This window comes from Theropithecus gelada, chromosome 15 (assembly GCF_003255815.1).
Source record: "Theropithecus gelada isolate Dixy chromosome 15, Tgel_1.0, whole genome shotgun sequence".
NCBI classification, from domain to species: domain Eukaryota; kingdom Metazoa; phylum Chordata; class Mammalia; order Primates; family Cercopithecidae; genus Theropithecus; species Theropithecus gelada.
In genome coordinates this window covers 18,741,795-18,760,655 of record NC_037683.1, presented here as the reverse complement: position 1 = coordinate 18,760,655, position 18,861 = coordinate 18,741,795, and the positions used below count along the sequence as shown (strand labels likewise).

The 18,861-nt window shown below is 48.9% G+C and overlaps 1 protein-coding gene across 1 annotated transcript in view; it reads right to left on the bottom strand.

Moving 5' to 3' along the window:
• Positions 1-2,502, bottom strand: part of TTLL11 (tubulin tyrosine ligase like 11) — a 268,572-nt gene extending 266,070 nt beyond the window's left edge. Inside the window, exon 1 of the mRNA XM_025359662.1 lies at positions 1,583-2,502. Within this exon, the coding sequence (XP_025215447.1) occupies positions 1,583-2,434 (852 nt within the window). The 5' untranslated portion in view covers positions 2,435-2,502. The remainder of the gene's footprint in view (positions 1-1,582) is intronic.
• Positions 2,503-18,861: the final 16,359 nt, after the last annotated feature.

Here is an 18,861-nt window from a genome sequence, read left to right as displayed (position 1 = left end):
CTGGGCTGGGATGTATGAGTCCATCTGGCCCCATCTCTCCTAGCAAACAAGATCTGGCCTGCTTCATGTCTCTCTCTCCCATAGGGATAAGCTAAGTGGAGGCCCCACTTGGGCCAATCTGCCTAGCCTGACTCCATAGCCTGGTTTTATTAGCTGGATTCTCCCTTCATTAAGACCACGGCACTGACAAGTTGTCCAGTTGTACCTTTTCTAGCCCTCATATCTCTGGCCTGGACCTGGGACCCTGCCTAGAAACCAAGATACTTTAGAACTGAGAGCCTGCCCTTGTTTTTCCCGTTTCCCCAGCATGAAATTTCCCCTCTGAATCCCAAGCCCCAAGGCTGGGGGCCCAGACACTTGGAGTCAGACTTCCCCAGTGGCTAACCCCTGTCTACATGGAAGTTGGTTCTGCCTGATCCTTGACTTCCCTCCAAACCAAATGCACTTTTTCCTACTGGGACATCAACCCTCTGACTACATCAATCCTTTCTGTGCCCATCTCTCTGTATGTTCCAACTTAATGAAACCATTACCATACCAAACCATTACCATAGCCAAGGCACAGGACTAAGTACCGGAGTCCTCTGTTACCTGCGGCAGATCCCTGTCACCACTGGCTGTGTCCACACTCAGCTATCCTTAACCAAACTCCTGACACTCCTGAAAGCACATTAAATACCCTATATGCGGCAAATAAAGTCAAATGGCTTTATCCACTCAGCCAACTGCAATAGACACCTCTATAGTCACTGGTGCTTCATCCCATCCCCTGCCAGTCTAAAATGGGCTCGGGGATGATAACTCATGTCTTCATTCACCCTTTGATTCACCACTTACTGACATCTTCTGTATGCCAAGCCTGGAATATAAAATACGGTGCCTACACTGACGATGATGACAGTGGTAGTGCTGGTGGTGGTGATGATGGTGGAAGAAGTGAGAAAGGAGAGAGTGGTAACATAAGTTACCATTTATTGCAGACTTGTGCTATAAAACACTTAAGCAGTGAGTCTTCTAATGCTAACAAGATGATGAGATAAGTGAAATTGGCCTCACTTTACAGAGAAGGTAATAGGCTAAAGAGGTGAAGCAACTTACTCAAGGTCACACAGCTAAGTAGCAGAGTGTAGTGAGACCCTAGGCCTGTCTGCCTCCAAAATAAAAACTGTTCCTCTGCCCAAGAGTCACACAGCAAGTGCTAAACGAATATAACTTCAATGAAGAAGTGAGAGAGCGGGTCCGAGGCCCCAGGGGCTTACAAGCTGGTGGAGGAGACAGACATACACAGATCTACAAGCAGAGGCAAATGCTGATGGCTGAGACATATAAAGAGCTGCAGGGGAGCCAGAGGAGTGAGTGGCTAACTTGACCTGGAGGGGTCTGGGGGAGCCCTCTTGGAGGAAGTGATTTTGAGTGGGGGGTAGGCCTTGAAGGATGAGCGCTTTGCGGCTGACAAGCAGGCCCGAGCGTGGTGCACCGCAGGAGCTCAGCCCTCGCCCGCCGACCTGACCTGGGCCGTGCCGAGACCTCTGAGGTTGTCCTGTCCACCCCACTGTGCCTACGCGGCCGGGCCGGGCCTCACCTCCTTCCACTTGAGTTGGCGGATGCTGATCTTCAGGGCATCCAAGGAGGTCCTGGCCTTGGAGCTGTCCACGGTGACAGGCCGCTGGGAGCCGTTCTCGCCGGAACCATGGCCTGAGCTCCGCTTGCAGCTTCGGCCCTTGCCCCGGGGCTTCCCGTGAGGGCAGAGGCCCTGCACCGGCTTCGGCTTGGACGGGGGCAGCGTAGGCGGCGGCCGCTGAAGCACCTGGGTGTCCCCCTCCTCGGCCACTCTGGGCTGCGTCGGGGCCGGGGCCGGGGCCGGGGCCTTGGGCTGCTCCTCCCCTGCCTTGCGCTCCGGTTCCCCGGCCGCGCCCGCGTCCACGCGGACCTGTTCCGCCACCGTCTCCGCTGTGGCCTCGGCCTCAGCTTTGGCCGCCGCTTTGGCCGCAGCCACCGCCTCCGCCTCCCACCGGGCCGCCAGCTCACTCTCGGAGCTGCCCCGCCGCATGGCGCTCAGGGCTGGCGCCAGTGCCAGTGCCGCCGCCGCCGCCGCCGCCGCTCCGCCGCCCCAGCCCGCCACCAAACTGCCGCCGCTGCCGCCGCTGCCACGCTCTCCCCGCCCGAGCCCGTTGCCATGATCGCTCAGGCTCGGGTTGACAGCGGCAGTCACCGCCTCGAGACGGGGTCCGGGAAGGGACAATCGCCGGCAGAGCCCCGGCGACCTCATAGGCGAGGCTGCCCACGTGACCCTGCCAGTCACGGAGGCAGCGGCGGCCATGTTGGAAGAGGGCAAACAGCCGCCAGATCCCGCCCACCCCGCGGATGCGCTGGACTTCTGGGCCGCAGAACTCGGAGTGGCGAGGAGAAGCGGGAGAGCAGGTTGAGTCCGCATAGGGCTCCTGAGCCTGGGGACTGGGAGTAAAAACAGCTACCTCAAGCAGGAGGCTCAGTCCCCGCCAATCGCTGGTATAACTCTCGATAGGACGGAGAAGGAGCTCCCCAATGGTACCCTTCTCAGTGCGATGGCTGGGAACCTCTTCAGTGCGATGGCTGTGACCAGCCCAGGCCCTAGGGGAGCAGAGAGTGTTCCGCTGAAGAAACTCTCTGCTGGTCCTTTAAGCGCCCGCAGATAAGAGGGGAGGGACTTTTCCCCGTTCTCAGGGAGCTCCCGATGGGATGAGGAAGCCATGGGCATGGGTAAGCCCCCTACAGATTCCCACTCGAGTTGAGGATATTAACGATTTTTTCGTTTTCTTTTCTTTCTTTTATTTATTTATTTTTTTTAGACAGGGTCTCCCTCTGTCGCCCAGGCTGGAGTGCAGTGGCGCGATTTCGGCTCACTGCAGCAGCCTCAACTTCCAGAGCTCAAGCGATCCTCCAACCCCAACCTCCCGAGTAGCTGGGACTACACGAACGCACCACCATGCCAGACTAGGTTTTGTGTTTCTCGCAGAAACGTAGTTTCGCCATGTTGCCCAGGCTGTTCTCAAACTCCTGACCTCGGGTGATCGGTCAGCCTCGGCTTCCCAAAGTGCTAGGATTACAAGCGGAACCACCGCGTCCAACCTGACTGCTTTCTCTTTTCTTTCTTTCTTTCTTTTTTTTTTTTTTTTTGTTGTTGTTTTTGTTTGTTTTTGTTTTGTTGTTGTTGTTGTTACAGAGTTTCGCTCTCGTCGCCCAGGCTGGGATGCAATGGTGCGATCTCTGCTCACTGCAGCCTCTGCCTCCCGAGTTCAAGCGATTCTCCGGCCTCAGCCTCCTGAGTAGCTGGGATTGCAGGAGCCGGCCACCACGCCCAGCTAATTTTTGTGTTTTTAGTTGAGACGGGGTTTCACCATCTTAGCCAGGCTGGTCTCGAACTCCTGACCTCAGATGATCCACCTGCCTCAACCTCCCAAAGTGCTGAGATTACAAGCGTGAGCCACCAAGTTCAGCCTGATTGCTTTTTCTTCTATCACTTTTTTTATTGTGGTAAAATATGCATAACAAAATTTGCCATTTTAGTGTACATTTCAGTGGCATTCTGTACACTCACATTGTTGTGCAACCAGCACCACTATGGGTCTCCGGAACTCTTTTATCTTCCCAAACTGAAACTTTGTGTCTGTGAAACAATAAGTCCGGATTCCCTTCTGCCCTAGTCCCTGGGAAACACTATTCTACTTTCTGGCTATGAATTTGACTATTCCTGGCCCCTCATATAAGTGGAATCATGTAGTATTTGTCTGGCTTATTTCACATAGCATAATGTCCTCAAGGTTCCTCCATGTTGTAGCATGAGTCAGAATTTCACTCATTTTTAAGACTGAATAATATTTCATCGTGTGCATTCACCACCTTGTTTTTATCCATTCATCTGTCAATGGACATTTAGGTTGTTTCCACCTTTTGGCTATTGTGAAGAATGTCGGTTCACATTGATATACAAATACCTGTTTGAGCCCCTGCTTTCCATTTTTGGGAGTTGCCATCATTTTATTTATTTTTTTTTTTTTTGTTTTTTTTTTTTTTTTTGAGACAGAGTCTCGCTCTGTCGCCCAGGCTGGAGTGCTGTGGCTGGATCTCAGCTCACTGCAAGCTCCACCTCCCGGGTTTACGCCATTCTCCTGCCTCAGCCTCCCGAGTAGCTGGGACTAAATTAGCTGGGAGTACAGGCGCCCGCCACCTCGCCCGGCTAGTTTTTTGTATTTTTTTTTTTTAGTAGAGACGGGGTTTCACCATGTTAGCCAGGATGGTCTCGATCTCCTGACCTTGTGATCCGCCCGTCTCGGCCTCCCAAAGTGCTGGGATTACAGGCTTGAGCCACCGTGCCCGGCCTGGAGTTGCCATCATTTTAAAGCTAAACCAAGGAGAAAGCTCTCCCCTCCCGCCTGAGGGAGCCACATTTGTTTTTTTAGGAAGTGGGGTTGAGAAGGTGTAACAGCGCCCCAGACTGACCACAGCGGCCAGGACTGCACACAGGGGAACTTTGCCTCGCTCGGCACTATAGGGTGAAAGAAGCACAGAAGTTGTCAAGAAACGTGGCCCCTCTTCCTCTCTCATCTCCCCAGGTGTCTTGTTTCTTTGCTTTAGTCCAGGGGTTTCACTTGCTGAATAAACTGCCTTGAAATGTCCTAGTCATAAACTTAAGAGGTCCAAACCTCCTTTTTAGCAGCAGAGGGCGCTCGCTTCTGTTCCCTTCATGACTTTATTTCAGAGTTTCTGTAAGTATGGTTGTCTGGGCACTTGCATGGGAGCAAACTGGGGTGTTTATTTAAAATGCAGGCTCCTGGACCCCACCCCCAGAGACTTTGATGCAGCACATCTGGGTAGACCAGGGAATCTGCATGTTAAGTTAGCTCCTCCTCTGATTCTAAGGCAGCGGAGGCAAGAACCACTCATGGAGTCTGTTTCAAGTCCTCTGGAAATACTTGGAGCTGTCCGTGGTACTAGTAAGAAGGCCTCACTGTCCCCCCATGTCTCTCCACGAACCTACCCCCAGATCCTGTCCCTCCTCCTGGTGTCCGTGATCTCAGCAAGTGGCACCACCTTCATTCAGTCATCCATGCTTGAAATTTGCTCTTATCCCTCTCCCTGGCCTGCTAAAGCCAGTCTATCGCCAAGTATTAGAGGTTTTATATTGAGATCTCGCTCTCTGGGCCAAGTGCGTTGTCCCACGCCTGTAATTCCAGCACTTTGGGAGGCCAAGACAGGCGAATCACTTGAGGCCAGGAGTTTCAAACCAGCCTGGCTAACATGGTGAAACCCCATCTCTACTAAAAATACAAAGAAGGCCGGGCGCGGTGGCTCATACCTGCAATCCCAGCACTTTGGGAGACCGAGGCAGGCGGATCACGAGGTCAGGAGATCGAGATCATCCTGGCTAACACAGTGAAACCCCGTCTCTACTAAAAAATACAAAAAATTAGCCGGGCGTGGTGGCGGGCACCTGTAGGCCCAGCTACTGGGGAGGCTGAGGCAGGAGAATGGCGTGAACCTGGGAGGCGGAGCTGCAGTGAGCCGAGATCGCACCACTGCACTCCAGCCTGGGCAACACAGCTAGACTCCGTCTCAAAAAAAAAAAAAAATTAGCTGGGCAGGATGGTGTGTGCCTGTAATCCCAGCTACTCAGGAGGCTGAGGCACAAAACTCATGAACCCAGGAGGCAGAGGCTGCAGTGAACAGAGATCACGCCACTGCATGCTTAGGCAACAGAGCAAGACTCGAGAGAGAGAGAAAGAGAGAGAGACAGAAAGCTCCTCTTTCTTGTCTATCTCTATCATCACTGCCCCAATTCAGGCTTCTACCGTTAGCCTGCCTCCAGTCTCTGCCACACACCCACCCATTCTCCACCCCAGACCTGCCACTCTCCTGCTTAGAAACCTCCCCTGGTTTGTGACCATCTACAGAGAAAGTCCAAGAACATTGATTGTCCTAAGAGGCCCTTCCTGATTACAATTTCTGAAATCACCCCCCATCTCCCTGCCCCTATGCCTTTGTAAACACTGTTCCTTCTGTTTGGACTTCCCTTCTTCCTGTCTCTTCTTAGACAAACTTTTCCCAGTGCTCCAGGCAGAAATAGTTACTCTTTGTGCTCTTCTATTCACACCCATAATTATCCACAACTCTCAACCCTGGTCTGTCTGTCACACTATCTAGAAATCATCTCAGCCTCCATTATTAGTCTGGGCAAGAACAAATCTTGTCTGATTCATCTCTGTATCCCCATCTCCTGAGTCTTGAACACAGTGGCCCTTGCTTTGTTCATGGTAGTATGAACAAAGTAGTATGGATGTATTAATGAATGAGTCATTTTCAGCCTCATATGTCAAATCTGTAAGGACAATCCCATATAGAAATATTCATTTTGGCTTCACATCCTGAGACCTCTTCTGCTTCAGGGCCTTTGCACATGCCCTTCCCGCTGCCTTTCCTTAGATCTCTGGCTACTGCTCCTTCAGCATTCAGTATAAATGATACATCTGCACAGATACCTCTGATCTCTCTAAGTCAGACTTATTCAGATGAAATAATGATGCAAGAGAGGAAAATAGGAAGTATCTTGAGGGAATATATGATTAAGTGCCAATGAGGCAAAGAGTAAAAAATAAAATTCATCCAGTAGCTCAAGAAATAGATAATTTACTGTGAATTAGAAAGCCAGACCAGGCTTCCTATAAAAGAGAGACTATAAACTGAGTATTCGAGGTGGAATAGGAATCAGGTCAATAGAAAGTTAGGCGGGGTAGTCATTGCAGAACTATGGATAGGGCTGCTGCAGTCATGCAAGGGACCTTGTGGTCGTTGAAATCCAGTGGGTGCAAAGCCTCACCCATCAAGGCTTTGTCCATGGGATGGGGGTGCTTTTGCCCATTGACTTAAAGACTCCCAGGGCTCATGGAGGCCCTGTACCGAGAGGGAAGGTGAGGAAAAGGTGAAGCAAGATTTAAGAAGGGGATAATCATCTACTTCTTCAAGGGCGCAGGAAGCAGACTGGACCGGTTGAAACACAAGCCTTGGAGGAAGGGAGAAAAGAAAGGAAACAAGGCCCACTTGAGCCCGACTGTCAGGTCTTTGAATACCATGGCATCCTTGACTTCTCGGAAATTCTAACGTGTTAGTGGAAAATCCAAACCCACACGAGACTCCTCCAAGAAAAGCTTCAGCTGTGTCTGCTAAGAAGTAAAAGCAGGTTGGATTTCAGGACTAGGATTACTTCCAAAAAATACACAAATGTGAAAATAAAGTTCTCTGGGAGTTCTCTCCTTTTCCTTCCCAGCACTCAGTATAGTTTACAGTTGGAGTGTTACTTGTTTGTTTAGTTGTTATAGCCTGTCTTGCCAGCCAGGGTCTGGGTACCAGAATATAAAGGGTGCATTGTTCTTGTTGACCACAATATCCCAGTGCCTAGTTCAGTGCCTGGCAGAGAGTAGGCATTCTGGAACTGTTTCTTGAATGAATGAATGAATGAATGAATGAATGAATGAATGAATGAAAAATTAGACTGCTCAGATATTCAACAATTAAAAAATGGTTAAGTGAATTACAGCAAATGCTGTCAATGACAGCTTCAACCGCTTAGGAAAATGTTGATGATGTAACATTAAGGGAACTGGTGCAAGCATTGCAATTACAATGCTTAAAAAATGCTCTGCGTAAACAGGGCCTGAAAGAATATAGAGACAAATGAGAACAGCTGTGGTGCTGGAGACATGCGATCTTGCTTAAAAATTTCCACTCAGTTTTGCCAAACCGTAACAACCTTGTGGCTTTTCATATCCTTGAACCCTGAAATCAGTCTCATTTCTAGAGATTGCTGATAAGAGTCGGAAAGACAAAGCTTTAGGTAGTAATCTGTTACTGGTGAGTAACCTCTCTGCGACAGGCACTGTCCTAAGCATTTTGCATACATCATGTCATTTAATCTGTAAAACAGCTCTGGGATGGGTCCCATTGTTAATCACATTTTACAGATGGTGAAGGAAATTGCTACTACTCTGAGAAGAGAAGGCACTTGCCCAAGTCACAGCTAGTAAAGGCAAAGACAGGATTCAAACTCAGAGTCGTCTGACACCAGCACCAGGTCCCGACACCCACACTCATTTCCACACCAAGCCTTTGTCCACAAAAATACTCAACATACATTTAAACATCAGCGAGTTTAATCCTCAGCTCTGTGAAAATTATATGCAGAGAAAAACACTGGAGACAAATATGCCAAAATATTAACAGTGGTTATTCTGGGTGATGGAATTAAGGGTGACTTATTTTCTTCCTTATTCTTTTCTATAATTTCCACATTTTCTACAATGAGTATGCATTGCTTTGATAACTGGAAAATCAATGTACTTTTAAATTAAAATTTTACCTTAGTTGTTGTTATTTCTCAATGCTCAGAGCGTTCTTTCTGTAATAGAAGTCTGACCATGTCAGTCCTCTGTTTAAAACCCTCCTGGGGACCCCTGAAGCTATGGGAAGGAGCTTGTTTTGTTTTTGTTTTTGAGACAGGGTCTCACTCTGTTGCCTAGGCTGGAGTGCAGTGGCACGATCTCCACTTACTACAACCTCTGCCTTCTGGGTTCAAGCGATTCTCATGCCTCAGTCTCCCGAATGGCTGGGACTATAGGCGCTCACCAACACATGGGCTAATTTTTGTACTTTTAATAGAGACAAGGTTTTGCCATGTTGGCCAGGTTGGTCTCAAACTCCTGACCTCAAATGATCCACCCATCTCGACCTCCCAAAGTACTGGGATTACAGGCTTGAGATACTGCGCCCAGCCGGGAAGGGGCTGGTTTTGACACTGACCTCATCATGTCTTTATCACTCCCATCTCATCTACATCCCAACACCTTGTCTCTTTCCCCCAGATGGACTTGCTGTAAAATGAACTTTTACACTTGTCAAAGTCAATTGACTTTTTAAATTTTTAAATGGACGTTAACAGCTGTAAAAGTCCGTTTTACAGCAAATCCATTTGTGGGGAGAGACAAAAGAAACAAACAGTCTGGGAGAGAGGGGTGTGGGCAACTTTTACCCCAGTTGGCTGTTTCTGCCCTGTTAGTATCTGGGGTCGCCACCAGGTGGCGCCTGAGGTCCAGTTTTAAGAAGAAGAAGGCTGACGCGCATCTGAATCGCGAGCTCTGCCTAGCTCAGCTTGCGATTTTTGCACCTCTAGGCTTTTGCCACTATTGCTCCCACTGCCTGGTGCACCCTCCCTCGCAGGTCACCTGGCCCAATCCGCTCAGTTTATCCTTCAGGCCCAGCTACAAAATCTCCTTTTCTTAGGGTATGGCTGAGCTCCCGGGGGCACCCAGTTCCTGGAAGGGGGCGTGGCCGATTTTAATGAATGAGCAAAAGGCGTCATGTTCAGTTTCAGGTTAACTTTTTCTCTAATAGGTTGTTTCTTTCTTATTGTCAATAGTAGCCATTGTTCATGGAGCACATCTGTATGTCAAGCCTCGTTGTGTATTTAGACATTTAATTGAGCGTTATTTTCCCCACAGCACAGTTTAGCCTGGGGGCTGAGCATGAGTTCTGAAGCTGACAGCCTGGGTTCAAGTCTCATCTCTCCGGCTTCCTGGCTGATTATACTTAGGTAGGTTACCTGGCTTTTCTGTGATTCTCTCCTCACTGTGAAAAGGTGAAAATGATAGTGCCTACCTCCCAGTGTTCCTCTTACTTTGAGGATTAAGTTAGCCACCACATGGAAAAGCATTTAGAACAGAAACGGCGGGCACATATCAAACCCTCAAGTAACCTGTTGATCTCTGTTAGACCCCTATGTTCCTCTTGGCTTTATGATTCTCTAGAAAGCAGTGCCATCCCCTCCTCTTGGATCTGCTTGTATGACCTCTCCACCCCATGCTAGGCTGTATTTCCCTGTCCCCACAGACCAGGAGTTCCTGGAGGACTGGGCTGTGGTTCATTCAGTCCCCTGGGCCCGCAGCACAGGGCCCAGCACAGAGTAAATTGCACTTACGGAATTGGATTATGAATTATTTAGCCTGGGCATTGTTGCCTTAGGTTTTACAGTTCTGTATCTACAGGTATGTCAAGGGGTATAGGGGTGAAAGAGGAAATTACCAAAACAAACAGAGTTTTGACATTTTTATTGAAAGATAATATACGCACAGAAAAGTTCGATGGATTTTCATAAACTGAAAAGACCCATGAAACCAACACCCAGATCAAAAATCAGAACATTCCCCAGCACCCTGGAAGCCCCACCCTAGGGTAATTGCTTTCCTGACTTCTAATAGCATGGATTAGTTTTGTTTAAAATAAGATACATTTTAACTGATTCCCTTGCACCACTGCACTCCAGCCTGGGCAACAGAGGGAGACTAAAAAAAAAGACGCATTTTAACTGATTCCAAGTTTTAAGAACCCACACCATACATTATCTGCTTGGGTGGAGAGGCATAAGGCCAGAGGCTATTTTCAAACACAACAGCAGACAGTGGGACCCGCAGTGACCAAAAAGCCCACTGGGGTGGGGCCCTGCTTCATGGCTTGCAAAATGCCACATGATGTCTGTACACTGAGTACCCCTTTCCACTTCTGCACACCTATGTGTCCATTCTGTGTGTGGAAGTCAAGGAGGGATGTCCCAGAGGAGGGGAGAGGGACAAGAGCAGGGCACCTAGTAGAACCGATCACTCAGGGAAAGGCCCTGACAGGTGCACTAGGGCCTGGGTGACAAAGTGAGACCCTGTCTCAAAAACAAAAACAAAACAAGCTCCTTCCCATAGCTTCAGGGGTCCCCAGGAGGGTTTTAAGCAGAGGACTGACATGGTCAGATTTGTATTTCAGAAATAACACTCTGCACATTGAGAAATAAAAGCAAGTTAACATTTATTGTTCTAAACCCTTTGCATGGATTATCGAGTTTATGGCTCACAGCAGCTGAGGAGGTAGACAGCATTGGTCTCCCCCATTTTATAGATCGGGAAGCGGTACAAGGAAAGTAAGTGGGTGCCCAAAGTCACTCAGCTGGAAGTTTTGGAGCTCATATGCCAACCCGGGCCCAGAGGCTGACCCTTAGCTTTATTCTGCCTTGGAAGAGGGCTCAGGGGCAGGATCAGGGTGAGGAGACCAGTGAGGAGTCTACTGCAGTTAAGCAGCCCAGGGGTGGTGGGTGGGGGCTGTGGGAAGGGGACCACGATGGGAGGGAACTGGGGTCCTTCCTGCTGCTCAGGCACATCAGCATTGCCCTTTCCTCAGGCACCAGGAACTTGGCCAGGGCTCCCCTCTCACCAACCTAATTTCAGAGACTCCCAGTTTCCTCCTCCTCCCTCCTCATTGTCCCCAAAAGACTCATCCTTTCAATGCTTTCACTTTGCCAAGGAAGACGCTTGGGAGAGGGCAGTAAGTCTGGGGTCCCACAGTCCTGGTCTCTGCCCTGGGGCTCCTCGACTTCAGGAAAGGGCCTCTGGAAGCACTGGGGAGCCTGCCCCCCTCTAGTTATCATCATGAGGGTGAGTGGGGGTGATCCCAGCTTCCTTCCCCCTGGGCCTCTTCCTCCAGGGTATCCCTCTCCCTGGGAGATTAGCTTGAAGCTGCCATCAGCCTCGAGGCTGGCACCCCCTTGTCTTGGGGGGAAGAATGGCCACTAGAAGACCTCCAGACTAGCAACACCTCACGTGGAGCCCTTGCCCTGGGAAGTCTCCTGGAGAAGGCTGATAAAAGACAGAGGTACCTTTGGGCAGCCACACCTGGCACCTGGCAGACAGACATACCTGAGGGGCAAGCCAGAGGGAAGTGAAAATAGCTTTAGGGAGAAATTAGAGCTGCAGTTGGAGGCCTAATTTTGTCTGCTCTGAGAAAGAGCCCTAGGAAAGAAAGGAAGAGAGAGAGGAGTGGCAGGAGGGAAGGATGGAGGGAAGGAAGAAACTTACATTTGCTTAACACTTCCAGTATATTGGGAACTTGATATAAACAAACCTTCACAGCAAGATTATAAGCCTCCATAGTGTAGAGAAGGAATCAGCAAACTTTTTCTGTAAGGACCATATAATAAATATCTTAGGCTTTGTAGGTTCTGTCACAACCACCGAAGTCTGCCATTATCGTGAGAAACCAGCTACAGACACCATGTAAATAAATGAGCTAGCATGGCTGTGTTCCAAACTTTATTTACAAAAACAAGCACGAAGCTTGGTGCAGTGGCTCAGGCATGTAATCCCAGCACTTTGGGAGGCCAAGGTGGGAGGATCATCTGAGGTCAGGAGTTTGAGACCAGCCTGACCAACATCAAGAAGCCCTGTCTCTACTAAAAGTACAAAATTAGCTGGGTGTGGTGGCTCATGCCTGTAATCCCAGCTACTTAGGAGGCTGAGGCAGGAGAATCACTTGAACTCGGGAGGCGGAGGTTGCAGTGAGCCAAGATCGTGCCACTGCACTGTAGCCTGGGCAACAAGAGCAAAACTCCATCTCAAAATAAATAAATAAGCAGGAAAGATCCTCAATATCATTCACCATCAAGGAAATGCAAATCAAAACCACAGTGAGATACTGCTTCCCATCTACTAGGATAGTTAGAATCAAAAAGACAGTAAGTGTGAGGTTGCAGAGAAACTGCAGCTCTCATACTGCTGGTGGAAATGCAAAATGGTGCTTTGTTACCAGTCTGGCAGTGCCTCAAATGGTTAAACATAGAGTTACTATATGACCCAGTGACTCTACTCCCAGGTGGAATGAGAATCCAAGGAAAGTGAAAACGTGTGTCCACACAAAAACGTGTACATAGATATGCATAGCAGCACTATGTATAATAGCCCAGAAGTGGAAACAATCCAAATGTCATCAAGTGATAAATGGATAAATAAAATGTGGTACAGCCATTCAATTACATATTATTTAGCAATAAGAAGGAATGAAGTAGGCCAGGTGCAGTGGCTCACGTCTTTAATCCCAGCACTTTGGGAGGCCGAGGCAGGTGGATCACCTGAGGTCAGGAGTTCCAGACCAGCCTGGCCAACATGGTGAAACCCCATCTCTACCGAAAATACAAAAATTAGCTGGGCATGGTGGTGTGCACCTATAGTCCCAGCTACTCCAGAAGGTGAGGCAGGAGAATCACTTGAATCCAGGGGTCAGAGGTTGCAGTGAACCGAGATAGTACCACTGCACTCCAGCTTGGACAAGACAGTGAGACTCTGTCTCAAAAAAATAAAAATAAAAAGGAATGAAATAATAGATAATGTAAGAAATTTATCAGTATATAATGATACTAATTTCCAAATTGAACAAGCCCGTTGTGTATCCAGCCCAGAAAATAGAATAGGTGCATGCCAAGCCACATCATGTTAAATTTTGGTACACTGAGAAAGATAAAATCCTAAATATATCCAGAGAAAGAAAGTAGGAGGAACAGTGAAAACACAAGGAATGGGAAACAGAATGACATGAGATTTCTCCACAACACAGAATCTAGAAGATAGTAGAACAGTGCCTTCAAAATTATAAGTCAAATGATGGAGAATTCTATACCCAACCAAACTATCAAGTATGAAAGTAGAATAATTTTTTCAGACATTCTAGGCCTCAAAAATTTATATTCCAAGTACACTTTTGAGGAACAACTGAGAATGTGCTCCCCCAAAATGAGGGAGTAAAATGAGAAAGAGGAAGACTTGGGATTCAGAAAGTAAGATTTATAGCAAACATGGAAATTGTTTTTAAAAAGGAATAAAGTACTGATACACGAACCTTGAAAACATTATGCTAAATGAAAGGACTTCAGACACATAAGACCACACATTGTATGATTCCATTCATATAAAATGTCCAGAATTGACAAATTTACACAGAGAAAGTAGATTAGTGGTTTTCTAGGGATGGGGGACATGGGGAAAATGGAGAGATGGTTAAGAGGTACAGGGTTGGCCAGGCGCGGTGGCTCACACCTGTAATCTGAGCATTTTGGGAGGCCGAGGTGGGCAGATCACGAAGTCAGTAGATCGAGACCATTCTGGCCAACATGGTGAAACTCATTCTCTACTAAAAAAAAAAAATACAAAAAATTAGCCAGGCGTGGCAGTGGGCGCCTGCAGTCCCAGCTACTGGGGAGGCTGAGGCAGGAGAATGGGGTGAACCCGGGAGGCAGAGGTTGCAGTGAGCCGAGATCGCGCCACTGCACTCCAGCCTGGGCGACAGAGCGAGACTCTATTTCAAAAAAAAAAAAAAAAAGAGGTATAGGGTTTCCTTTTCAGGATAATGAAAATAGATCGTGGTGGTGGATACACAGTCTTGAATATACTAAAAACCACTGAATTGTACATTTAAAGACATGAATTGTATAGTATGTGAATTATATCTCAATAATGCTTTTGTAAAAAGATCAGGCACTGGGGCACATTTGATCCACCCACCAAAGTTTGCTGACCCCCAATGTGGAGTAGTCAGACTGCCTGGGTTGGAATCTATGCTCTTCTTTACAACCCTGGGCAAGTTGTATAACTTCTCTGTCCCCTGCTTTCCTCATCTAAAAAGTGGAGTGGGGCCAGGTGTGTGGTGGCTCACACCTGTAATCCCAGCACTTTGGGAGGCCAAGGTGGGAGATTCACTTGAGCCCAGGGTTCAAGACCAGCCTGGGCAACATAAGGAGGCCTCATCTTTTAAAAATGTTGTTAATGAAAATTAAAATTGGAGTGATAACAATAATATCTCAGAATTATGTTGTGCAAAGTAAGTGAGTTGAAATATGCATGGAGCCTGCACAAAAATGCTCTACAAATGCTGGTGATTACTATGGTTTCCATTTTAGAACTGAGGAAACTGAGGCTGAGACAAAGGAAGGCTTTTATTCAGCCACACAGTGAGTAAGTGACAGATTTGAAGTTCAAGCCTCAGTCTGTCCAGTGCTAAGTCTGTGTTTTTTCCATTCCACCATTCTATTATACTGTCACCTCCTGGCCATGTCCTAACTCACTGAGAGACCCTGGCATGGCCCTGCATCCTCTGGCCTTTCATTTCCTCCATGCCAAATGAAGAGTTTGGCACAGATGTCCCTTGTATTAGTCTGTTTTCAGACTGCTATAAAGAACTGCCTAAGACTGAGTAATTTATAAAGGAAAGAGGTTTAATTGACTCATAGTTCAGCATGGCTGAGGAGGTCTCAGGAAACTTACAATCATGGCGGAAGGCAGAGGGAAAGCAAGCACCTTCTTCACAAGGTGGCAGGAAGGAGAATGAACGTGGGAGGAACTACCAAATACTTATAAAACCATCAGATCTCGTGAGAACTCACTCTCATGAGAACAGCACGGGGGAACCACTCCCATGATTCAATTATCTCCACCTGATCTCTCCCTTGACATGTGGGGATTATGGGGATTACAATTCAAGATGAGATTTTTGGTGGGAACACAGCCAAACCGTATCACCCCTTAAGAGCTCTGTTATATATGACATTTTACAAATTGGTAAAGAAGATGATATGGAAATGCCATGTCTTTGGCCAGGCTCCATGCACCAGGCATTCCTGTGCCATCACCACTAAGCCTAGGGGATGATTTCCCGTCTCCCTCACTGGACTGTCATACCAGCCATCGGAAGAAGAGGAGATGCACCATACTCTATCTACAGGTAACAGAATAAAGGCTAGGCTTGTGCAGCAGTAAGCTGGAAAGAAAATAACTGAGAACATGATACCGTCTTAGATTCTCCAAGCACTCTGTGAAGGCAGAGAATAAACATTGAATTTCAAACAACTTTTCCTAAAAGGTCAAGAGAAATTGAAAGCAACCGCACTCTCCTAACAACAGCCTTCTCTGGAGAGCTGTCAGGGTTTAAAAATATTTTACAAAGTAATCATCTGCATGCAATCAAGAAAGATGCCTCACTCAGGTCAAGAAGCAGGGGCTGTTGAAATGTGTCAGTGGATTTGTGCTACGAAAAACCCACCACTGATAGCTCAATTCTAACCTAACTTTGGAAAGCAAGTTAAAAGTAAAAGTAAAAATAAACAAAGGAAAATCAATCCCAAGTCTTCCCAAGTGGGCCAATTTGAGAAGAAATCCTTTTCCTTGTTGGTTTAATAGGTGAACTGGATGGACAAGATAAAGGTAATAATGCATGCTCCTGCACCTGTACATGGCCTTCCAGGCGCCTCAGGCTCAACAGATGCTTCCTTCACTCCAGCCTTCTGTGCCAAGGCCTGTGCTGGGAGCTCCACACAGGAATGAGTAAGATAAGGCCCCTGGGGCCTGGTAATGCTCTCTGTCCACCATGAGGCCAGGTGCATCCATAAATAACAGCAGAGCTTGAAGTGATATAATAGACAAACAGGGCGGTCAGGTTGGGCCTCTTAGCCAGGGTGAGGTGACCTTTGAATGGGCTCCCGCAGCAGGGAGAGCTCACCAGGCAGATGGGGAGGGGTGGGGAGGCTTTCTAGGCGGGGGGGGGGGGTGGTGCGGGGCTGGCTCGTGCAAAGACAGAAGTGTGAATCAGCCTGGTGCAGGTGGCTAACAAGAATAGTGTTATGTGGGACATCCATATAAAGCAGTGGATGGGGGAGGCTGCGGAGGCAGGCAGGGCCAGTGAGTGACACAGGGTCTTGCAAGCCTAAGGAGTGAGTGTGAGCAAAAGCCTGAGCTCAGCCGTGGGATATTGAGGGTTTGGAACCAGAGCAGGACAGGACTAGATCGAGCTTTTCCGTGTGTTTCTGGCTACTGAGTAGAGAAAGACTTGGAGGGAAGGAGTCTGGAGGCAGCTGGCCAGAGCCTGAACTAGGCATTCACTCATTCAACACATGTTCATGGAACACCCACTGCATGCCAGGCACAGTTCCGGTGTGGGGCAGTTTGGACCGTGGGGAACAAGAGAAGGGCACAGACCTAGAGATGTCTGGGAGGTAAAGTGGGAGGTGAGGAAGGGGTAGAAGTCCAGGGGACTCCCTGGCTGTGGCTTGCCCAACTGAGGGATGGATGGAGGTGTTATTGCCTAAAATGGAACCAGAAGGAGATGCAGGTTTGGGAGACAACGGTGAGCTCAGTCTTGGAGTGTTGCATTTGAGATGTCTGCGGAGCAGTGGAGACCTCTCCCAGCCTATATTTCCGTCAATGCTGTGGGACAATAGCCTGGATGCTGGGGTTGTCAGATATTGTCCCTGTCTTCAACTTTCCCTGGTCTATATTTCTGGAACCAGAGAAGCTCCAGGGATGTGCCCAGGCAGAGTGGGAGAAACCTGTGGGAATTTGCTTGTTCAGAGGAGACAGGATGGGAGAGAGAGGAAGCCGGGCGGGGCTGAGGAATCTGGGGGAGGAGAGATCTTCGACAGTCTGTAAGCCTCCAGAGGAAGACATGGGGCAAGAGGACAGACTGACCTTCCAGCCTCAATTTTCTGTCTGTAAAAAGGATTGATAATATTGTTGAGAATTACACCAGACCGTTCAGGTAAAATTGCTGGCAAGAGACCAGGTCCATAACCTCCGATCTCTAAGTGACTGATGTTTTTATTAGCTTGTTGGGCCCGGAGGCAGCTAAGGCCCGAGCCCAGAGGTTTGGGGATGCATATTCAGCCCCAGGCCAGGAAGAATCTTAAAAAGCCAGGTGTCCCGGGAGGGAGCAAGGAGAAAGGGAGAGGAGTCAGGGAGGCCAGAGCAGATCAGCTGGGTGCCCCCATCACCAGCCCCCACTCCTGGTGAGGGCCTGAATCTGCATGCTACCACTGATCCTCTCTTCCCCCTAACCTTGGAGCCAGGAGCCTGTGCAGAGTGAGGCAGGGAGGTGGTAGGGTATACTGGGAGAGCCAGGAGGCAACAGAGGCCGGCAAGAGGAACGCAGCTGGAGGGCACTGGCATGCAGAGAGGAAGCCTAGTGCGGGGACAGCTTGGGCACCCTAGGGGTGAAGGCCCCGTCTTTGCACCAGGAGGAAGAGGTCCAGTGAGGAACTGCATAGCGGCCAAGGCCTGTCCTACCTGGCCCTGCCTTAGGCAGGCTGCCCTCAGATAGGGGGAAGTGACTAATCCCCTAGCACCACCACCTTCAGGGATACCCAGTCCCAGAGTCCCAAAAAGATAGGCCAGGTTCGGCAACAACCCGCCACCACCATCTCAAAATACAGCCTTTCCAAGAAAACCACCCAAACCAGTTCAGGGCATGTCCCTAACAGGTGGATAGAGATACCTGGCCACTGGCTTCCTGGGCCCAGCTTTGGCCTGGTCCCCAGGGAAAGGGTGCTTGAGGACTGGGGTTTCTAACCAGCCCCATGTTATTGCCCACCTGTTATGGAGTGTGGGCGGGGCTTGAAGAGGAGCCCCCTGCATGGGGGTGCCAGTGACATACAGGCCCTGTGTCTGCTAATACCGCTCACTTTCTCCACTCCCCTGACCTCTTCCCATTCCTGGTTCTAACATGAGGGTCAAATCTATTTGGAGGTCAAGGTGAGGCAGCAGGAGAGACCTTTCAGGTTCCTCCCAGCACCCCAGGCCTCTGTTGCATTCAGCAAGCACACACTTGAGCCAGGCACTTGGACACAGACAAATCCTCTTGCCCACACTGGCCCCCAAGCATCACACTTCCATTCTCCTGGGCTGCCTCTCCACCAGTGTCTGCCTGTGGGAGTCCTATCCATCCTGCAAGGATGGGCTTCAAGGCTACCACCTCCAGGAAGCCTACCCTGACTACACCTCCTTTTCTCTCCGTATGTCTGCCTGAGCCAGAATGATGCTCCCTCCTTTGAGCTCCTGCATCCCTTTCTCTGACCCTGGTCTCAAGTTTATTCTTGGCAGGGCAGGCTCCCCCAAGAGGCCATGAGTGCTGAGAGCAGACCCGGTCTCAGTTGTAGCAACGGGGGATGCTTTTTCAGCACCTCCTGGGCACTGGGTGCTATGT